A 22,779-nucleotide genomic window follows, 5' to 3' on the forward strand; every position below is an offset into this window, starting at 1 on the left:
CCAGGTCGCAGACTGCTGTGAACACTCCTCTGCCATTATTCCGTTAAATATGCACACTGCCCATTCCAATCAGTGCCTCAGAGTAGGGACTGAATAGCTCGAGTGCTATGATGAACCAGTGTGTTATGTTCCGGTAGTATCAGAAAATTTATGAACCAGAGGAATGGCATGCTAAAGAAGAAAATTATCTAACTCCCCAGCTACTTCCTGCCAATACTCAGGCAGGCTGTTACACTCAGTACGACTGGGCGAGTTAGCTATGTGGTTAGAGTCACGCAGCTGTGAGCTTGCATCCAGGAGAGAGTGGATTCGAACCCCACTGCTGGCAGCCCTGAAGTTGGTATTCGGTGGTTTCCCATTTTCACACAAGGTAAATGCTGGGGCTGTACATTAATTAAGGCAAAGGCCCCTTCCTACACACCCCTAGACCTTTCCTATCCCATCGTCACCATAAGACCTACCTGTATCGGTGCGACGTAAAGCAAATTTTAAAAAATATTCGGTACGCAGCAGTAATCCTATCTATTGGAGATGGGTGGAAATAGAAGACACAAAGCACATAACAACAAACAATGGTCAATGTAATGTTTTTGTTGATCCATTTTATGAGCTTTCTATACTGTAGGCCTTCACATTAGTTTTCTTTTGGATTTGTAATATTAGGGTGTCTTATAAAATTATTTATATCGTAGACTGTACTTCCCTATTCTCAGACTTTACACACCGATTTTCATTAAATTCTGTTTACCCATTTTCTCGTGACTCAGCGCTGATATGGACTTAGTAACAAAAATCCTAATTCATGAATATCTCTGTGATTATAGCCAGTGGGGTAACAATATATAAGACATAATTGATCAGAAATTTAATAACTACGTTACTACTACTAACTTACTACATAACTAAAGTTATATTAGTTATGTAGTATTTATCGATATGACCACTAATAACAAATATTTGAGAATTACATTTTAAGCCTTCTCCTAAACTACCATTTCGCTCATCATGAATCAAATTATTGATGGCCTAGATTATAGCGACTTATTTCCCGACTTTGCACACCAATGTTCATTAAGATACGACCACTAATAACATAAATATTTGAGAATTAAATTTTAGGCCTTCTTTAAACTACCATTTTTCTCCCCGTGAATACAATTATTTATAGCCTAGATTGTAGCGACTTATTCCCCGTCTTTGTATACCAATTTCCATTAAGATACGACTACTAATAACATAAATATTTGAGAATTACATTTTAGGCATTCCCCTAAACTACCATTTCATTCTACGTGAATGCAGTTATTGATAGCCTAGATCATATCGACTTATTACCGCGACTTTGCATACTGATTTTCATTAAGAGATGACCACTAATAACATAAAGATTTAAGAATTACATTTCAGGCCTTCCCCTAAACTACCATTTCACTCAGTGTGAATAAAATAATTTATAGCCTAGATTGTAGCGGTTGATCAACCGACTTTACATACCAATTTTCATTAAATTCGCTTCAGCAGTTTTCTCGTGATGCGTGTACATACATACATACATACATACATACATACATACAGACAGACAGACAGACAGACAGAAATTACGGAAAAGTAAAAAGTGCATTTCCTTGTTACTGTGGACATGACTGATACAGAAATACCATTCTTTTCAAATTCTGAGCAATGTACAGACAAAACTATTTTATATATATATATATATATATAGATTTCAGCACTTCACTAATATTAGTCATCTCTTCTACCTAGACATAATCCTTGTGTCCAACTATCTTTACATTCTGTACAATCTCACACATACATTTCCCAATATAACTAGATTACCTCATAGGTAGGCCTTTCCAGAGAGCTGCTCTGCCATTGGCTGATGCGATGTGTGACATTTTTGACTCATTTTACTTTTTTTCGCACTAAAAGACAACACACTTGTTGTTTGTCAACCCCTTAGTCTTGATTTTTCATTCAGGGTCGGGGATGAGTTGTGATGAATTTATACAGCATATTTCTAGAGCCGGATATAATACAACATGCATATTCAATGAACTCTTGAACAGCTGACTCACTCATGTTGCCACTTAGAACACGCAGGAGGCATGTCACAGGCTGAAGCCCGACGTGCAAGCAGTTAGCGCCGGCACCCCTAAACACTCCCCTTGTTCATTAATAATTCCTGGAATGACCTTCCTAGAACCTGTTTCTGCCTTAAGGTACGTGTACATGCCCTTCCATTTTTCACTAAAACTCGCGTGACTGCCAATTATGTTGTCCTAACTGCCCTTTTTTGTTGTTGTTGTTGTTGTTGTTGAATTCAGTTTCCTAGTAAGTTCCTTCAATTTCTCCTTACTTCCAAATCCATTCCTAACTTCATTTCCGTATAATGCTTATTGAGAGGCTGTCTGGACAGACGTTTTCTTGATGTGGGAAGTGTAGGATAAGAAGAAAGCTGGATAAATACAGGAAAAGAGAGGATAGAAAAATAACTGGATCACATACTGCACTCCATTTGAATCATATTTAATCACCAGTTTGGACATGCAAGGATATCTCTGTGTAATTCATTCACTTCATTAAATGTAGCATGTTTACCTTGTAGAATTCGGTCATGCGGTTTGAACTTCATGAAGCACATATCTCGGGGTTGTGAATAAATAAGAGAAAACATTTAGTAACATGGATAGATATAGTAGTCTTTGGTGTTTATAGTGTGAGTGATAATTGAAATGACTAACTTTAGGACATTTCTCGATATTTACGTTCAAAAGTTGCATCTTTGAAACATCGTATCTTGATCAAAATAATTTAACATAGCTTACAGTAACTTAGATTATTGACCTTATTGAAGAAATAGATAATATTAACAGGTAACATATTTACTGTAAAAGTCATATAGCATTTCTCTATGCTTGAACTACTTAAAACATGTTGGTTAACTATCCTGTAGGTCACCGTATATACAACTGTCATACTAAGAACAACTCTGATGGATCATACTAAACAATAGTTGATGAATAGTCTTTCATCATCTGTACTTACGTTTTCAGGAGTATTAAACACATCTAGTATTTTTCCTTATTAAACTTAGTAAATTGCTGAAAATCAATATTATTTTGTTTATTTATTGCAAGATTTCTCGATTTTTCAAGTGTTCATTGATACTATTATTTTTTCAGATATGCCAGTTTATACTTCTGCTGTGCCATTGAACAAAAGGACAATGAGCTCTTAACTTTGGAGATAATTCATCGTTACGTTGAGTTACTTGATAAATACTTTGGAAGTGTAAGTTAATATTTATTGCATAATTTTAATATAAGTGTTGTGTGTAAATTGTTATAATTCAGAAACATGTACAATTTGAAATGTAAGGATAGGGGTAGTAAGGAATATAGATCATTGAGGGAAAAGGCAGAGACCTAACAGAGGTTAGCTTCTTCATTGGTTTTCTTTATTTTGGGTAGGGAGTGCTACTATATGATGATATAAACTATATTATTTGGTTATTGTGGTTCGTGGTGTGGGTTATTGTCACGTCTCAGTTCGTGAACCATGAGCAATGGCTGAGTGGCCTAGTAAGTGGTCCTGAGAGTTAGGATGCTAGTTGATATGGAATAGGAGTGAGCATCTCAGACATATTCTGAGTCTTGGCCCTCTTTGCGCTCAGGCAGTTAGGACTATACAATTCACTGGTGGTCTCTAACCCATTAGAAGAGAGATTCTCACTGGCACTGTGTGTAAGTAAGGTAGCATCCTGCTTCACAGAATTTACAGAGCTCAGAATATTTTAAGCAAGTCTCAGGCCTCTGGGGGAGAAACAGAGTTCCAATTCCATCTGACAGGCGAGGGATTCCTTGGAAACAACTTTGCAAATGATATGTAATTCAGTGGGAAACTATCAGCATTAATGGGGCTTATGGAAGAAAGTAGAACTGGTTGTGTCAGCAACGAGGATGCGTCTGGATGTGTTAGGAGTTCATGATATTTGAGTAAGGGGAGATAATGAGGAAGATATAGGCATTATTATATTATTCTTCCTCAAATGATTGAGGTTGCCAAAGCGACAAAGAATATCATACAATATAAATTTTGTACAGAGTAAAAAACAATCATTACGTTGATAATATACAGAAAAGAAAGAAACAGCAGATAAATTACTTTCATTGCTGTAATTAAGTGGATGGAGCGTAGCCGAGATGCCTCAAGATTGCTATCGAGGCTTTCAATGTTTGTATGCTCCAGCTCACGATGGTCTCATTCGGTACACCAAAGCATCGTAAGTAGGTGACCCGTAGTTTAGGAATGGTGCCCCTTGCACCCAGCATGAGCCCTATGACCTTGATGTCCTCAAGGTTGTACTTATTGAGATAATATGGAATGGTTGGTGAATATATCATCTTTTTTCCTTCATCAACGTCAACAGGCTGTTGCGAGCCGCTCGCTCAGCTACTGACCACTTGGTACGCCTGGAGAGTTCTATCCAGGACGCTTTTCTCCCAAAACAGCATTTGCTGGCTGTTTTCTTTGACTTAGAAAAGGCAACACCACAGGGCGATACGGTGCATCTGCTTCAAATCTGACAGTTGGGTCAAGAATGTTTGTTCTTAACAGGTGTTACAAAGAATCTACGATTTTGAGCATATTTGGTGTAATTGGTCTGTATTGACTGTTATAAATAGTTTCCTTTCTTGGATCTGCCTTGACAGTACTCACAAGTATAATTTCAAATTTATTATTTACATAATTTACATTTGAATCGTATTTAAATTATATTATTTACATAACATAAAAAATTAATTCCAGATTATACTTGGTGGATCCGTAAAAGGAAACTGTTTAGGTGTTTAAAAGGTAAGGGCAGAGTGTGGGGTAGGACTATTCATCAGGAATATAATTGCGCGCAACATAGTCAGAGATGCCAACTATTACAATTCAATCGTAATAATTATGAATTACCCATCATAATTACGCCTTTACGAATCACACACCACAAATTGATTTTTTGTTGATTTTTAAATCTAACTCTATGAAGTGTTCAAAAGGATACACAAGGAATGCCATTACAGCTTGAATTCTCAGAATATTATTTTTGGATTTCTCAGTAATCATTTATACCCCTTTCCTGTCCCTCATTTAAGAATATTTTGAGTTTTCACGTGCCAAACGCAGTACCGGAAACGTAGGCACCAGGGAAGTGGTATACCTTGTGGAGATGTTCACTTCCATGCAAAGTATGGGAGTTCTTCTGTCTTTGTTTTGGCGGCAAAGTGGGACAAACTCCATTTCATTGTGAATACTGTGTGCATGACTGAAGTATTTATTGCAATTTTGGTTTCCAAATTTACATATCTTGCTCTTCTAGGATATATGCTAATCATGTGTTACGAAATACAAAAGGTTTGAAATAATGAAGCGATTTCTTGTACAGGAAAATACGTGTGATGACGTTACCATTACTAGTGACGCTAGTAATAAACCAAAAATACTTCAAATATTTAGGGAGGAATACTCGAAAGAATGGCCCTGTTTACTGCATTCCTCAAAATCTCATTCACACTTGTTTTATAGTGTGTATGTAGCTGCAATTTTTCAGATGCGCATGATGAGGAAGAACAAGACTGAATTCCGTGCTAATATGAACTCCGAACTGTTAAGTGATCTGTTAGTGCAGAGGATGCACATGATACCAAAAGAAAAAGCACGTTATCACTGTATGTTTACCAAACAGGAATACAAGCTGTTAAGGGAGCAACTACAGTACTCAACAAAAGAAATGATTCTTCAACCCACTCAGATATACATATACTGCAGATCACCTGTTACTTTAACAGGTAAGAATCATACACTCTGTATATGCCAGTCTTTGAATATGTTATATCTGATTGAATTGAACGTTGTTCATTGATATTTCAATGATATGTAAGTTAGTAAGAGTCCGGCCCCGTGGTGTAGGGGGCGACGCGTCCGTCTGTCACCCGGCGGCCCTGGGTTCGATTCCTTGCTGGGTCAGGGGTTTTTAATTGTAAATGATTAATATCCCTGGCCTGAGGACAGGGTGTTTGTGTCGTCCTTGACGTTCCTTTGCTCACATTCAACACCACACTTCCTCCATTCCAATTACACGCAGGTTCATATCACATGATGCAAGTAGGGGCAAAAGGTAGGTCAACGCCCTGAAAAAATAGCATTTTAAAAAAGTTAGTAAGATTTCGAAAAAAAATTCCATCCCCCCCCCCCCCCCCCCCCCCCCCCCGATGCCCTAACGGTTGCATTACAAATTGCCTTTCTTGAAAGTTGGCATCTCTGCATAGTTTCTGTTAGACACATAAATGAGCAAATGATGTGGATGGAATTAGGATGAGAATTTTGTCTGTCTACTCATCATGTGAGGGAGCAAATGAGGATGAAGTTCATAAGTTTTTTTTTTTTCCGACCGTCAAAAGTGTGATTGCCTTTGCTAGTTTTGAACCTGCTATCGTGGGATCTTAATGCGGACACTCAACCACTGATTCACAGATGGATCTTTTGAAGTGTTGAGTGACATCATAATTGGGGTCAGCAGTAAGGGTAGGATGATGCTAAATGGCAATTTCAGTGTGATAGTTGGAAATGGAACTTATCTCCCGGTTTCACCAACCTTCGTCAAAAGGTCTTGATGAACATCAAATATGTTGGTCGTTCAAGGTTTGACAATTCGTTAAAATGAAAAGTGTTTCACCAACACGCATTGGCTTTATTTGAGGTTTCGTCAAATATGACGATTCATCAAAATAATATTGAGGTTTCAACGACAAATTAATATATGTTGGCCTTTCTGATTCGCTAGTAATACAAAAGAAGGTTAGAAAGCAGTAGAATTCAGTTCCCATGAGTTATGTAATGTTTCTCTATTGAATTAACTCATATCTAAAAGTTAGTTATTTAATATTGTTTTGATTAACTACTAGGAAGAAATGGACAACAAAGAAACTTTACAAAAACGGGAGAGAATTTCTCCAAAGAAGAGAAGGCACTAATGGTAAGGTTAGTTGCTGAAAAGAAAGATGTAATAGAAACTAAGAGAACTGATGGTGTGACTGTAAAAGAAAGGAAAGAACTTTGGAACAGTTAACAGACATGTTTAATGCTAGAGATTTTGTTTTAAAAACATCTAAAAAGCAGCTGAAATCATTTTATGACAATTTTAAGCACAGGTCGAAATAACAGAAGGTCGAGGATAAGATCAACATGCATAAAACAGGAGGTGGAGCAGCTGAAACCTTATCCTTAGATGAAACCTCTTCCCTTATTATTATCTGTTATCTGTTTAGTTATTGCAGGGAATTTAAATTGTCGGTTGGACATACCAAATCACAAAACAAAATTAGTAATAGATTCACTGCAAGAAGAAGGTTTCATCCTGCTAAATGACACAAATGTCCCTACATATATTTGCCGCAACGGCAAAAGCACTATAGACATCGCCCTCATAAGAGGAGAAATAAAAGGTATATCAACCCACTTTGGAATACGAACCGCACACCAACAAGAAAACACATTCCAATACAAAGTGAATGGAAGGCAAAGAACCAACAAGAAAGAAGAACACTCTCAAGGAGATTGGATGTCAGGAAAGTGGAAGAATGCCAAGAACAGATGGAACAAATCAAAATACTAATTGACTACTCAAATGTAGAGGAAGCTGCATGAACTGGAGAAACTCCTAACACAAGCAGCCAGCCCGAGGAAAGTGCGAAAAGCAAAAGCATGGTTCGATCAAGAGTGCTTCCTACTAAGGAAAGAGGTGCTGCAAGCTCTACACCGACTAAAATCGGACATCGAGAATCATGCACTCCTTCAGACATACACCGAGAAAAGAAGACGATACAAAACACTAACACGGGAGAAGAAAACTGCATGCAGGGAAGAAGGAAGAAGAAGAGTTGAGGAAGCCAGGAGAGATCCATTCATGGCAATTCGTCCTTGAAAGCAGGCTCAGACCCACTATATCAGCATGGAGGAATGGACGAGACATTTCAAAGACACCCTCAACAAAGAAGGAACACCTGAAACCAACCAAGAGCATACAATGCATGAGACGGCAGCATGGTCTCCACTTACTACAAATGATGTTCAAAACATTATTGAATCCACCAAAAGGGAAAAAGCTGCAGGACCAGATATGATATGTAATGAATTCCTTAAAGACACGGCTCATCTACTAGCACCAATTTGGATGAAACTTTATAATAAATGCATAGAAATAGCCAAAATTCCAGATCAGTGGAGACAATCAATAGTAAAGGTTATGTTCAAAGGGAAAGGAGATCTGAAGGACACAAATAGAAATATAGCATTGGAAAACAATCCTTTTAAGGTATCCACAAAAGTAATCACAGAATAAGGGACACAGTAGAAGAGCACCTCCCAGAATCTCAATTCGGGTTTAGGAGAGGAAGATCCACTCTCGCAGCGGTGGAACTACTGCTAAACAACATACGGGAAGCCATCGAAATACAGTCTTTATAGACTTCACAAAAGCCTTTGATCTCCTGGACCGAACATCAGTACAAAGGAAGCTCGAGTAAACTAGGAAGAGACAGTGCCTGGACAACAATTATAAACTCCATAAATGAATAGAACAAGATAAGGATCTCGGACAGCCTAGACCTTTCAGAACCAATAATTCAAACAAACGGTGTACTCCAAGGGGACCCACTAAGCCCTCTGCTGTTCATCCTGGCAGCGAAGGACATTATAGAAATTGCGCAAAATGAAGATGTAGCAGCATACGCCTACGCAGATGATATTGTGATTGGCTCAAAAAGCTTAAAGAAACTGCAGAACACTATTGGCGAGGTGGGAAAATGGTGCATTGAACACAAGTTCGTAATTAACACTGAGAAGACAGAGAAGACAGAAATGGTGTTCAGATCAAGAGGGCAGATACTAAAATCGACAAGAATCACCTTGGAAGGAAAAATAATATCTTTCACCAAGGAATACAAATATCTAGGGATAACACTTCAGCCGTCGGCAAAATGCTTCACTAAGCACACAATAGAGAAAGCAACACAAGCCATTAGAGCGATAAACGAAATAAGCTTCATCAGATCACCAAATCTAGATACAGCAATGGCGCTCTTCAAATCGAAAATCGTCCCAGTACTTACATATGGTATTGAAATTATATGGACACACCTGAATTAAAAGAACTTAGCAAATCTGGAAAGAATTAAAGCAACATACATCAAAAGAGCAATCGGAGTGGCAAAAACAACAAGATCCAGATTAGTCTACCTTCCCGTGTGGGGAAACTTTCCTCATAGAGGATCTAAGGACAATGTACCCCCTACCCAACACAGCGGCATCGGAGAACTTACTAAGAACACTAACTAGGAAAAGAGAAGTAGTACCCATGGAATTCTGTGGAACTGGGGCCATGATCGATCGTACATGGACAGCGGCAAATTTTGAGACGAGGCACGTGTTTACAAGAGTTGCAGTACATGGATTCCACCATGCCATTTGCGAAAACCCACCATACCACGAACCATCAAACTCATGCAAGAGTACATTATGTGGACAGTTATGTGAACAATATCACTTAGAATTGTGCAACAAGAGGGCTAGATCAATCAGAGACTATGCAACCAATGGTGCAAGTGTTTGTTATAACACCTTTTCACTAATGTATGGCTATTTATCTGCAATAAATCTTTTATTTATATAGTATTGAACACTGACACCTTTTCTTGAACTTCCCTCCTTGACAGTCTTTCCCTTTTGGGCTTCTCTACACTCGGATACTTTAAAATAAATGTATCTTGTTGAATCTTATTGTTACATTCATAAAAGTTTCCATGAAACTGCTGAATGTCAATCATCTGCAATTTACGATATTTAAAGGTTGGACCATTATGCGTACATTGTGGGTAGTCTGGAGGACTAGTAGGCCCATGCCTGCAATGGAAATGAATAATTTCTTATCAAGGTACTGTATATCTCAAAATTGCTGATGTTTTAAGATTTCATAATACAACAATATGCTACTTCTCATTACAGTGAAACCACGTTCCTTCCTCATACGTTTTATTGCTTAATATGATCACATTTTACGTGACCCTGAAAGCATTCTTTGTCCATCCCTTGTGGAATGTGAACCTCCCTTGATCTCTTGTCTAGGCCACAGGATGGGCGAAGTTTGCGAGATAACAAGCAGGTAGCTTGACCTTGAATCTCATCGAGTTCTTGAATACTATAACCCTTTGTACCTATGGGTTTGTGTAGTCAATGTTCTGACAATAAAGTTGAGATGTAGAAGAGAAATTGTTAAATCGCTAACTAATGAAGACAAAATTAAAATGCTTCCAGTAGACAAGATTGTCCCCTGCAGAAACATGTTATGAGGTTTCACTATATTTTAAAAGTAGCAGCTCTCAACTAAACTATTAGGATGTAACATTCATAACATACATATCTTTTTTTCCCCTTAGTTTTTCTCCATGAATCAGAATCACTTTCTTCTTCTCCCTTTTCCTTCTGCAACAAGAGCAATATTTTCTGTCACCATAATACACTGTTCACAGCACAAGACTGCATGAAAGACTAACACAGTTCAAGAACAATTCAAAGAGTGGAAAGACTGGCATAAAATGCGGGTAAATTGTAGCGTAAGTCACATGCTGACATTATCCCCTCCTATTGGTTGATTGTATAAGGCGAGTTTTGGTACGACAAGCGCCATAGATAAGGCAAGTTATGGAACAGTAGCCTAAGGTTGGTGACAGATTTCTATGGGAAAAGGTGAGTTTTGATGCTTAATTTTGTGATAGAACTATCACAAACCTTACCAAGAAGGCAATGCTACCTCTAACTCTTTTTTTATTTTTATTTTTATAATGGACAAGATGAGTTTTAGAACAGACTGCCTCATATATCCTTATTAAAAGTAAATGTTGCAAAAGCTTTTTGACTAGGTTCATCTTTAAGTAATGTGGTTCGTGAGCGATGCCTAAACTTGTTGATTATAGATTCGATAAAGTCTTCTTTAAAGCCATTAGTCTTAGATATTGAGCGGATGGTGTTCAACTCCTTGTTCAAGTTAGCCTTTGTCATGGGGATCCTAAAAGCTTGTTCTACCAGGCTGTTGTATGTGGCACTTTTTTGGTTCTGTGGGTGCACCGAATCCTGCCTTATTGTAACAGCTGTTTGTGTAGGCTTTCTAAAAATACTGTATGTAATAGGCCCGGTTTCATCAACACATGTTAAATATATACTAACAAGTAGTTAGTTAATACTGAGTTAAAAATTTAACATCTTGTTAGGTTTCTTGCGTTTCATCAAACTTTTCCTGTGAAATGTTAACTAATCGACTGTTAACTCCCCCAACATTGTGAAGTGGTGTGAATCAAGGAGTCAGTGGTACGAACATGCTGTTTTACAGCGTGCTCCTATGCGCTTTTGTTTGAGTACAGCTGTTAAATATGGCGCGTGAAGTGAAAAGGAATCAAAGTTCCAATTTTTCCTCCTTCGAAAAGTAGTTACTAATTGAGTTAGTCAGTAAAAATAGAGAAGTCATTGAGTGCAAGCGCACAGATGGCTTAACAATAAGAGAAAAGGACGAGGTGTGGGAGAAAGTCTGGGAGGGTTTCAATTCTAATCCCAATGTAACCTCCCGGACTGCAAAACAACTTCGCCAGTTTTATTTTAATATTAAAAGGCTGACTAAGAAAGCAAAGGGAGAAGAATGATTGGAGAGGTTCAGAACAGGAGGTGGCCCCTATACTCCAGCTGCAACCAAAATAGATGAAAGGGTTCTATCCTTGATAGAAGACCACATAGAGCCCTGCAGTAACTTGTACGACTGTGATGCGGATTATTACGGTATGTATTGCTTTCATTCATGGAAGACTTCAATAAAAGAGTATTTTACATGTTAATATAAATCAGATGGTAAATGTTAAACACATTTTTGTGTACTGTTGTAGGAGATGCCGAGATTGTGGAAGTTGTGAATGAGGATCTTCCAGTTGTGGCAGCTGTACAGGTAATAATAAATTATATCAAATATAATTTTCCATGGACCTCACGTATACTTTAAAGTGATTGGATGTTTAGACATTATACTGAACAACATGTGCATTGTTCTGTTAGCAGAATGAACCAAGTTTGGTTGTGAGTTCATCACCCAAGGCCACTACACACCTTGAGAGCAGCACCACGCCGGATATAATTTCACTACAAGCCGCTCCAAAAACTGTAAGTCCATATATCTTTCTAATGAACTTGAATATGAGGTAATGTTTCAACTAGGCCTATACTGTAGAATGTGGTTAATAACGTTTAACTTACGATGATGTGCCATCCAGGGCTGAGCTTAACCTGGCCAAGAGGGGACAATTACTTCCTGCAGCACAGCATCAGGGGAGACTTTGTCACTGAAGTCTATTGAAATAAATAAGTAAACTAGCATAGTGTCCTCCAACTTATAAAAAGCTCATTATTACCACCACCTCTACTACTACTACTACTACTACTACTACTACTACTACTACTACTACTACTACTACTACTACTACTACTACTACTACTTTCAGAGAGAGAAAATAATATATTTGTTTGACTCTAAATACAGCTGTGTAGGCCGAGGTAACTTTGTCAATTCTAACTATGTGAAGCATTCAAAACAATTTAAAAATACAATCTGTGATGCAAACTGTTGAGAGAGTCCCTTATCACCAACGATATCACGCTGGAATATCTGGAATCTCTGAATATGAGGAAATGTTTTAACTATGTGGTTAGGCAAACTTGAAGTCAGATTATGCAGGTAGTGCAGTTGAATTGACTGGAATAGCCAGTCTCAAACAAGTGTTGAATTATATAGCTTATTTCCAAACTTGCTTGTTGAGGTTTATTGTGTAAAAGTGGCATTACATTTATTATCTGAGACTGGATGATGTTTTCAAGGGTCGAGTCTCTCCTACGCTCTCATTAACTTGGTGAGAGCAGTAACTTGATAACAGGGGATAAGCAATAGGGTAGGCCAACATAGTTCAGTCACTTGCTTTACCTTTAATAGTGCACTGGTGATAATTCAAACTTGTTTTGAAAGTATAAATAATTTTATGATTTATTATAGTGTCATAATTTTCATAAAAATGTGCAGACCACAGGCACATGTACATGTAGCTCGTTGTTTGCTAGGGTTGGACTTAGTTGGTAGGAACTAATATTTTGAGGAAATGTGTGCACAGGTTGTGAGGTGCATAGAATTTTTCAACATTGTTTTCTGTACAGCCTAAGTTGTATGTTGAGCAAAGCGAGGCAAAAAAAGGGTTACACTTCGTGTAGATGTGTGTGTATATTAATTGGTTCTTAGTGTGCTGGTGTTGTTAATGACATCTGTCTATATTGAATTCTGGGAGTCATGCAATGGCTGAAATGGCTGCTGACACCATAGGTGCAGATTGTCACACAATTTATGATGTTAAGTTGTGAAAGTAATTATATTTCTTGGCATTTCTCTCTTACCAGTCATTCAAGATTTGCTGGGTTTCATTTTGTTAGGTAGAATTTATGCCCCCAGACCCCTTTGCTTGTCCCGATCCCATCTTCTTTGTAACAAACGATGATGTGCCAGCAGCGCCATGTTCGATCTGTGATCTATCTTCCACATAACACTATCAGAATCGAATTTCTGGACGAATGGTGGTAAATTAGACAGACAAACAAAGTCTAAACCCTGATGCCTTGCTTCACTTTGCTTATATGCTGTGAAGAAACCAAAAGTGAAAAATTATCTTCACCCTCGCAACCTGTACCAAACAGGTGGTAGCATTGTGTGCTGACCTTAGTAAGCTGCTAATAAAAAACTTAAAAACTTTCCAGTCTACCAAACACAGACTGGAAAACTTTTAACTTTACACTCAAATGAACACCGTATAACAGCAGCATACATTTCTATAAGTCTTGATTTGTGTAATAATTCTACATTTAAAGGAAACAAATACAAAATGACAAAACACATGTTTCATATACATTCTGAAAGTAGGAACGAGGCAGGGACATCATCTAGGACAAGGTGAATGATTCAGTGTTAAGGCTTAACCTGTTGCAATGTACTTTTTATTCAAAGATTCAGCATATTTTAGTTCAGACTGAAAATCACTATGACTGTAACTGAATTGAAATGTTTTCCAAATTGTTACACATGTAATCGGAACAAATTTAAGATTCCCCGAACACATAAAAGTATAAAATCAGACTGATAAAACCTAAAGATGGGGGATGGGAATGTACATGTGTACAGCATCAATGATATCACATATATATTGAAAAATTATACAAATACAAGGCTTATGAAATTGCTAGAGTAATACATAGTTTAGAAAAACAAATCAAAAGTAATTCACTGGTTGGCTATGAAATGTTCCTATCTCTTCCATTGATCAATGGACAGTCCTTTTCATTTCTCTTACTCATCTAAGTGATTCCTCTAGTCTGTAACAAATAATGGTGAATTTACATGGCAGCTATCTTGTGTGGCATTTCTTTAACACCATTAAAACTATCCTATTTACACACAACAATATTAAAATTAACAACACTTTTTTGGCAAGTCCACTTCACATAATTTAGGAGTCAAGCTTGCCAAGTCAATCATAATTCTTGAAAATTCTGTACTGGAAAACTTTTAAAAATATCAGATTTCACTCTCATCATCACAGCCTGCTCATTGTTCGATATGTAGCAACATTCAGTAGCTCTTCTATTTTCAGAATTTTTCCTCTTTACTTTCCTGTTTATTTAAACAATTTTTACAAATAAATAGAGACTGATGTCATCATCACTCAACACAAAATATTTTACAAATAGAAAAGCAAATAGTTGTTTATAAGCTTCATAGGAAGAAAGTTGCTTCTTTGCATGTTTTTGGTTACTTTTCATACATTGTAGGCCTACTCCTTTTTTCTGGTATTTTTATAATAAAATTACATGTTTTTATGAATGTCCACTTTCTTGTTGCTCTGTGGAAACTGCCTTCTGTGACACTTTTTTTACTTACATAATACTTCAAAAAATGTGAAAACTTGTGGATTTCCTCCACGTACTCTTTTTCCCGCTGCATCAGTCACATCCAATTATGAAGAGAATCTAGGCACAATGTTCATCACCTAAAGTTTCTATCACAACTTAGCACAAATACCTGAAATGCTAGCTTGCACTCACCTTCAGTGAAGATGTAAAATGGCTCACTTTCGAATCGCCCCTTCTTTACCCCAATGGCACAAAAATAAATTGGAAGAAAAAAATTACACAGTGAGATAGGCATTGTCATTTTGCTTCCAACAACTATCCATTCACAATTGTTAGTTCCACTTGTTTATTTCTTTCTCTGTTTCAAATAAAATTTTTACAGGTGCAGTAATATTGTAACTATTTAATCATAGACAATAACATCATGACCTCCAGCCCTTTGCTACAAACTGTAGGCGTACGTCAGTGGGATCCACTGAGCCCTCTTTTACTGAACATCGCAACCTACGATATGGATAACTGCAAAGTACAAACTATGAATTGAGATACACGATTATTCATTTTGCGGGGCATGGATTCCACTTCAAAGTGTGTACAAATAAGAAATTCCACGGTCCAGCGTCAGACTGCAAGTTTGAATGGCGTGCGGGACCATGTGATAAACACCGTTTTCCAGTATGTAATAAAAAAATAAAAAATAAAAAGAACTATTTCAATACAGCAAATTTGCAGTGAATGACAGTTTAAAAATTGTAATAATATTTCACATGTACATTTTGCGCGTTTCTATTTAACCCAGGAGAACTCGCACTGATATTTTTTCGCCAGAACTCGCGCGCAGTCTTTTCTACCGCACAGAATCCATGGGCCATTATTTAATGCACAAATTATTTTTTCGAACACAATACACCGAAACGTCATATCATAGCTTTATTACACAAATGTATATCTAATCAGCTGAGAAAATATTCTACCAGACACAAAATAAAGACATATTCATTTCAATTGACTACTTTCAAAATCTGTCCGTCAGAACTTATGGCTACCGGTGTTTAAAAATTGAACTCTTGAAATGTAAAATGCAAACAATAATAAACATTAAAGAATGAAAACCCACTCAAGTCCCAATGCACCAGTCATTAGGAATTTTCATCACCTATGGCTGCTTCAAAACAAATCTCGGAACTAAACACTGAGTGCAATACAGGAAAACCGTTCAGAACTTGCCAGATCTCACAAATGCTGAAGAATTTAGTCATCATCCCCCTCCTCCTGTACGATTTCAACACTTTTCTTCGTGAACTGGACACATGATGTCCATGTGTGCTCTTTACATATGAAACGTGAACATGAAACGCATTTAGTTTTGGTTTTCCGATTCTTCTTTCTGTCACAATAAGCACAGCGACCATTTTCTGTCTGATTTACAGTTTGGTGACGTTGGTCCTCTTTTTCAATACCCAAAATCCTACGCAAACGTATCTTTACGGAACACAAACAAAAGAACAACGCCAAACGCAAGGCCTCGCGCACGGTGGAAAAGACCGCAACTTCCATCGAGGTCAGAGTTTCGTCCTCCCGGTAACAATGGACAACAAATTTAGATTAATTGTTACTGCACTAGCGTTGTCAACTCTCCAGTGAAGGATAAGAGAAGCAAGAGCAAGGCGAGATGTAAGTTCATTGCAGATTACAAGTGAATAAATGAATGTGTGGTCGAAAAGACCGCGCGGCGAGTCCTCGCGGGTTAATAATAAAATAACAAATTTCTCACCAAGCAAGTGGTTGTGCGGTTAGGGTTGCGCAGCTGTGAGCGTGTGAGATAGTGGATTCGAACCCCACTGTCGGCAGCCCTGAAAATAGTTTTCCGTGGTTTTCCATTTTCACACCAGGCAAATGCTGGTGAAACCTTACTTCCTTCTCACTGCTAGCCCTTTCCTATCCCAGTGTCGCCATAAGACCTATCTGTGTCAGTGCAATGGTAAACAAATTTTTAACATATAAATAATATATAAATTTTAACATATAAATTTTTTTAACATATAAATTTTTAACATATAAAAATAAACCTAAAGCTGAAATATATACATACAAAATCAAGCACTATGACCTACTACTACCTGTAGTAATTGTATAGGCAACAGTGAACAATAATAACAGCAACATACACAGTTTTCAGGGATTGCTCTGACATGTGGTATTGTGATTCAGATCACTCTTGTTATATTGTGTCTTTTTAGCCACGCATTGATTTTAACTCTAATATAATCCTACTGTTCTCTTTTCAAAACCCACGCCTTTCGCACAAGACTTGTCTACACCTTGAAACCAGGTCGTTTACTGCAGCAGTTCTATGACACATACAGGATATCAGCTGAGACAACTGGTAACTGTACGTAGACGATAGCCACTTGTCAACACGATAGAAGATTCACAATAGGCACTGTACACTGGACAAAGAACTCTTACCATTGAACTGGCCTGCAACTAACATACACTTATATGGCCATCCACCTTCCCCATCCCATTTATCATGACGAACACAGTGTGGGTAAGGGTTGCAACCTGCGCAATACAGACAAGTGTATGGCCTACTTTACACAACATAGTCACCAATGTCAGAGGTGTTCATTTACCTGTTTTCAGCAATTTCTACTTATCTCTTCCTTCCTTACAATTTTTTTCTTTTTTTTTTTTTCTTTTCAGACCAAAGATAAAACCTGCACAGAAAACTCAACGAAACAGTCAGCTCGCTCAAACAAGGTCAGTATCTCATCAGCTATTTCACACTGAGAAAGTCATAAACATTATTGCAAATGTTTAAACATTTTCCTTGGTCATCTTTGTTCACAGGCCAGTCTTTGTCGTAGCAACATTGCTGCACTTGCTGAGAGCAGGACATCTCTCTGCGAAAAAGAAATGCAGTTGATAGAGGAAAAATATAAGCGTGAAATACAACTTCTAGAAATGAAAAAAGAAACTGAGAGGCTAAAACAACAAACAGAGAAGTTGCAATAGGAAGCCATACAGGAAAAGCTTCTCTATTTAAAAGAAAAAAGATGGCGAATTGCTAAATATTATGATTAACATTGTAAATAACCAATATTATGTATTCTTGTTTATGATTTTTTATTTTTAAAATAAAAGTTTCATGTGCAGTACTTACAAGCAAAGTGTTGTTGAGCAATTGCATTCCTATACGCTACTGCTGTGTGTTCATTATCAGCTTCAATGGGATGATTTTCCATCCTTTCATTCCTATTTCCCTTTTGCCTTATGTACTGGTATAATGGTAAGTCATCTGGAGGAAGTTCATCTCTAGTCAGCACTGCAGTGTTGTGCAACACAGCTGTTGCTACAATAATGGTTAAGGCTGACTGGCATTTGATTCGTAATCCCAGGCTGAGAACAGGAAATCTTCTTTTCCTGACCCCTATCATCCTTTCCCTGCAGTTCCGTGTCCTGATATGCGCTATGTTGTAGCAGTTTTGAGGTCTTCCTTCAGGATGTAAGTATGGGGTTAACAGATACTTTCTTAGTGGGTATCCACTATCATCTAACAAAATTCCTTCATTAATTGTCCCCACTTCGAACTGTGCTCTGATGTGGGAGTTATTAAATATTGTACTGTCGTGTACAGAACCAGGCCACCTAGCAACTATATCCCTGATTTGGAGGTTAGGGTCACTTATCACCTGAACATTAACAGAGAAATATCCCTTCCGGTTATGATATATTTCAGCCCTATTGCCTCCAGGTGATTGGATTCTTACATGTGTGCAATCTATTGCACCTAGAACACCAGGAAAACGACTTATTTCATAGAAGTCGCGGATAATTTGCTGACGTTCTTCTACTGAAGGGAATGTTACATACCTCCTTCTCATGGATGCTATTGCTGCAGATACTCAACAAACAACTCTACTAACAGTGGCTTTAGAAATTCCAGCATTGTCTCTGACCATTACGTGAAAAGAACCAGTAGCAAGAAATCGTAATGTTATCAGTACCTGCAACATTGGAGAAAGAGGTAAGTTTCTCTTCGTAGGATATTCCAACCTCACTCGAATTTCGTCAACATCCTTAGCAACGACTATTTTTGATAACCTGTATCTATGAAGAAATTCCGCATCCGTCAAATTTTCAAAGTCATTACGTCGCTGAACTCTTCTTCGATCAGGATTGTTTTGTAAAAGATCTAAATAGAGCAATTCCGCATCGAAAGCGAGATTCACAGCAGCCATTTGGGAAGTGTATAACAGGTTGCTAAATGCTAATATTAGCCATTTAACATTGGCAATGGCTGATGTTAACTTTAATACGCAGTTTAACATTTGTTAATGTTAACAGTTGTTGATGAAACGCAAATTTTCTTAAATCTTATGTTAAAATTATTTAACACCTTGTTAAGTACTAACATGTGTTGATGAAACTGGGCCATAGAGGAATTAAATCTGTTAATTGTTAAGTCCAAAAAATTAATTGAATTTTTCTTTTCTGATTCCAAAGTAAACTTTATATGTGGGTTTATACTATTGAGACTATCGAGAGTAGCAGTCGCATCTGTGACACGTTCGTCCAGAATTACAACCGTGTCATCTACGTACTTAGACCAAAACTGTATGTTATCAAATTTATTGCCGTTCTCTATTACGGTGTCCTCTAAAAAATCCAAATAAATCTCGGCCAAAATCCCCGAGGACGGTGACCCCATTGCTAACCCATCCTGTTTATAAATGACCTCGTAAAAGAAAAAGTAGTTATTCATATGATATAAACTTCATGGTTTTGATCCGTATTGAATTGTGATCACAATAATAATTAATAAATTAATGTTGCATGGTCCACCTTTTTCAATACTATATTGTGCAATATTATTGAATTACATTCCTAAACTAGGGACTAGTTTCGGCCTTGGCTGGCCATCTTCAGCCTTAGTGTAATACATCTAATAACTAAACAAATGTAAAAACACACAGTTGACATGAAAACTAATGTACAAAACACACAATTAACATTAAAATCTGGGATGAACTAAGTGTAAAATCTGAAAAATAAATTTGGCTCTACTGTAAATTCTTAGCATCTGGAGTATGCTCATCATCCAGACTTCTTTTTGTATTGATATTCATAGAATTGTTAGTTCCATCACTGCTAATCATTACAATTTCAATTGCAAAACGGGAACTTCTAAATGTTGATTCTGTAGTCAGATCATCAATCACCAAATCTACTTGAGTGGTGTTAGCGGTATGCAAGCCTCTGGATGCCACTGTAAATAACCACCAGCTGACACAGAACTGCTAGATGGTGTTTCCACATCGACCAACGTGAATAAAATGAAATGTTCCCGTAGTGCTTGTTAAAATTATTCTGAAATACCGTTGGACATTGTCAGGACGGCACATGAAGATACGGTTAAAACTGACACATTCTTAATTTGTGGCTGGTATAAATTCATAATTCAACGCGATGTCCATGAAGTTAACCTGAATAAATGATAGATAAAATTAATGAATAGAAGGGGAGGGGAGGGAGAGCGTGTTAGTCAAATGGCATAGGTTATATAAGACTTACCTCTCGTTGTGGCATGTGGTTGTGTACCTCATACTAACGGTTGTGAGATTCAAAGGAAAAGGAAGGGGCGGGGCAAGGGGAGAGGTCAGGGAAGGAGAAGGGGTGGGGTTGAGGAGAAGGGGGGGGGATTAAGGCGGGGCCAAAGGATGTGGGAAAAAAGGTGGCTGCTGAGGATAGTGCTGTGAATATTATGAAAAACTGAATTAGGACTCTGTTGGTTTGACGTTTCTAAAAATGGGGATTAGAAGGTCAAATAGGATATTTGGCTCTTCTGAAATGTCATTAAGATTATGATTCAGGTTAAAATATTGATCTATATGTATGAAGCAGCTTTCAGTAATGTTGAGGAGAGTCCATTGTTGATGATTTTGAGAATTTCCATATCGTGTTTTATGTCTGTGAACTTGTGATTATAGTCGTGCATATGCTGTCGTTCAGCTGAAAATTTATTGTACTTCAGGGCATTGACGTGTTCCGAGTACCTTATATTAAAATTCTTCCCGGTCTGTCTGACGTGAGAAGAATTACAACTGTTGCAAATAATCCTGTATACTCCTGATTTTGAAAAACTATTGAACTTGTTTATGGATGTGGCATTATGTAAGACTTGTGCATTCCTATTGTTGGATTTGAAAACTACTTTTACATCGTGCTTTTTAAAGATGTTGGTGACTTTGTAAATTTGTTCGTTGAACGTAAAAAATGAAATGTCGTATGGCTTTTAGTGCCGGGATATCCCAGGACGGGTTTGGCTCGCCAAGTGCAGGTCTTTCTATTTGACACCCGTAGGTGACCTGCGCGTCGTGATGAGGATGAAATGATGATGAAGACAACACATACACCCAGCCCCCGTGCCATTGGAATTAACCAATTAAGGTTAAAATCCCCGACCCGGCTGGGAATCGAACCCGGGACCCTCTGAACCGAAGGCCAGTACGCTGACCGTTCAGCCAACGAGTCGGATGTTGAATGTAAAGATAGAAAGGGAGGAGTTGTTTTGTTTATCTATTTTCAAACTGGTAGAGGGACGATATTTATATTTATTGATTATTTTTGCAATAAAGAAACTGTTATATCCATTAGATTTAGCTATATTACGAATGGTGTTCAACTCAGTTTTGAGGTCTCTTTTGGACATTGAAGGCTCGATACACCATGCTGTTGTACGCTGCTCGTTTGTGAATTTGGGGGTGGCAAAATGTCAAACAACTAAATGAATCTGTGTAACAGCAGGTCATGCAGAATATTACCCTGGCATACATGAAAGTGATGAAGTAATGAGTGATAGTGAATGCATTTAAAGTTACGAAAATGGCATTAAGCACCAATGTTTTGAAGTCATAGATGTACAAAGGTGCCTTACCCTCGTGAAGTTTGTCATTCTATAACGCCCTCTCTCAAGCGCCAAGCATTGTATAATTTTTATTTTATGTGAATCATGACTTTACGTTAGCATTGAAATGTTTAAATGTATTTTCTCTGAATACATACAATGTAAACCGTTATTGTTCTCACTCATTCATTTCTTCAGTTATGTATCTCATTAGTATTACATAAGCTGTCCATTCATTGTTTAAAAACTGTGAAACACTATCATTTATAAATAAAAACCTCCCACTTAGTTTACTCAAGTATCTGTAAATTAATTTAAGCAAACATAAAAAACAAAGTTGAGTACTTAAATACAAAAGAGCAAAAAAAAAAAAAGAGAGAAAGAATGATAATATGGAATGAAGACTACAAATTATCACTTCCTCTCTTTCAGATTCTAGTCATTTTCCCCCCATTACTTGAGGTCAACACTACATATGGATTAAACTCAGTTTAATGTGGCTGGATACCTTTCCTGATGCAAAACATATATGGAGGGATGTATTCAGTATTGCACGTTTATGTTGTGCTTTGCATTGCAATGTGTCATACATAATGAAGATGTGCATTAAGACGAACACAAACACTGTCGGCAGCCGTGAATATGGTTTTCCATGTTTTCCAATTTTCTTACCCGGCAAATGCTGGCTGGAGCTGTCTGTACCTTAATCAAGACCATGATTGCTTTGTTTTCACTCCTAGCCCCATCCCATCGTCGCCATAACCTATGTGTGTTGGTGAGACGTACAGCAAATTATATTAAAAAAATCTCATTGACCTAAGTTCATTTGGCTTGGAACA

General features: G+C 37.5%; 2 protein-coding genes across 3 annotated transcripts in view; both read left to right on the top strand.

Annotated features, from left to right (window-relative positions):
* AP-1sigma (AP-1 complex subunit sigma-2) overlaps window positions 1-22,779 on the top strand; it is a 424,692-nt gene that overhangs the window by 78,688 nt on the left and 323,225 nt on the right. For both annotated transcript variants that reach the window (XM_067136778.2, XM_067136779.2), the window contains exon 3: window positions 3,186-3,294. In XM_067136778.2, coding sequence (XP_066992879.2) covers window positions 3,186-3,294 — 109 coding nt within the window. The remainder of the gene's footprint in view (window positions 1-3,185; window positions 3,295-22,779) is intronic.
* Window positions 10,002-18,048, top strand: LOC137497076 (uncharacterized). Its single transcript, XM_068225709.1, has 4 exons — window positions 10,002-12,037; window positions 12,148-12,249; window positions 17,737-17,793; window positions 17,884-18,048. Exons 1-4 carry the CDS (start codon window positions 11,948-11,950, stop codon window positions 18,046-18,048), a joined length of 414 nt encoding a protein of 137 aa, XP_068081810.1. The 5' UTR covers window positions 10,002-11,947.

This window comes from Anabrus simplex, chromosome 1 (assembly GCF_040414725.1).
Source record: "Anabrus simplex isolate iqAnaSimp1 chromosome 1, ASM4041472v1, whole genome shotgun sequence".
NCBI classification, from domain to species: domain Eukaryota; kingdom Metazoa; phylum Arthropoda; class Insecta; order Orthoptera; family Tettigoniidae; genus Anabrus; species Anabrus simplex.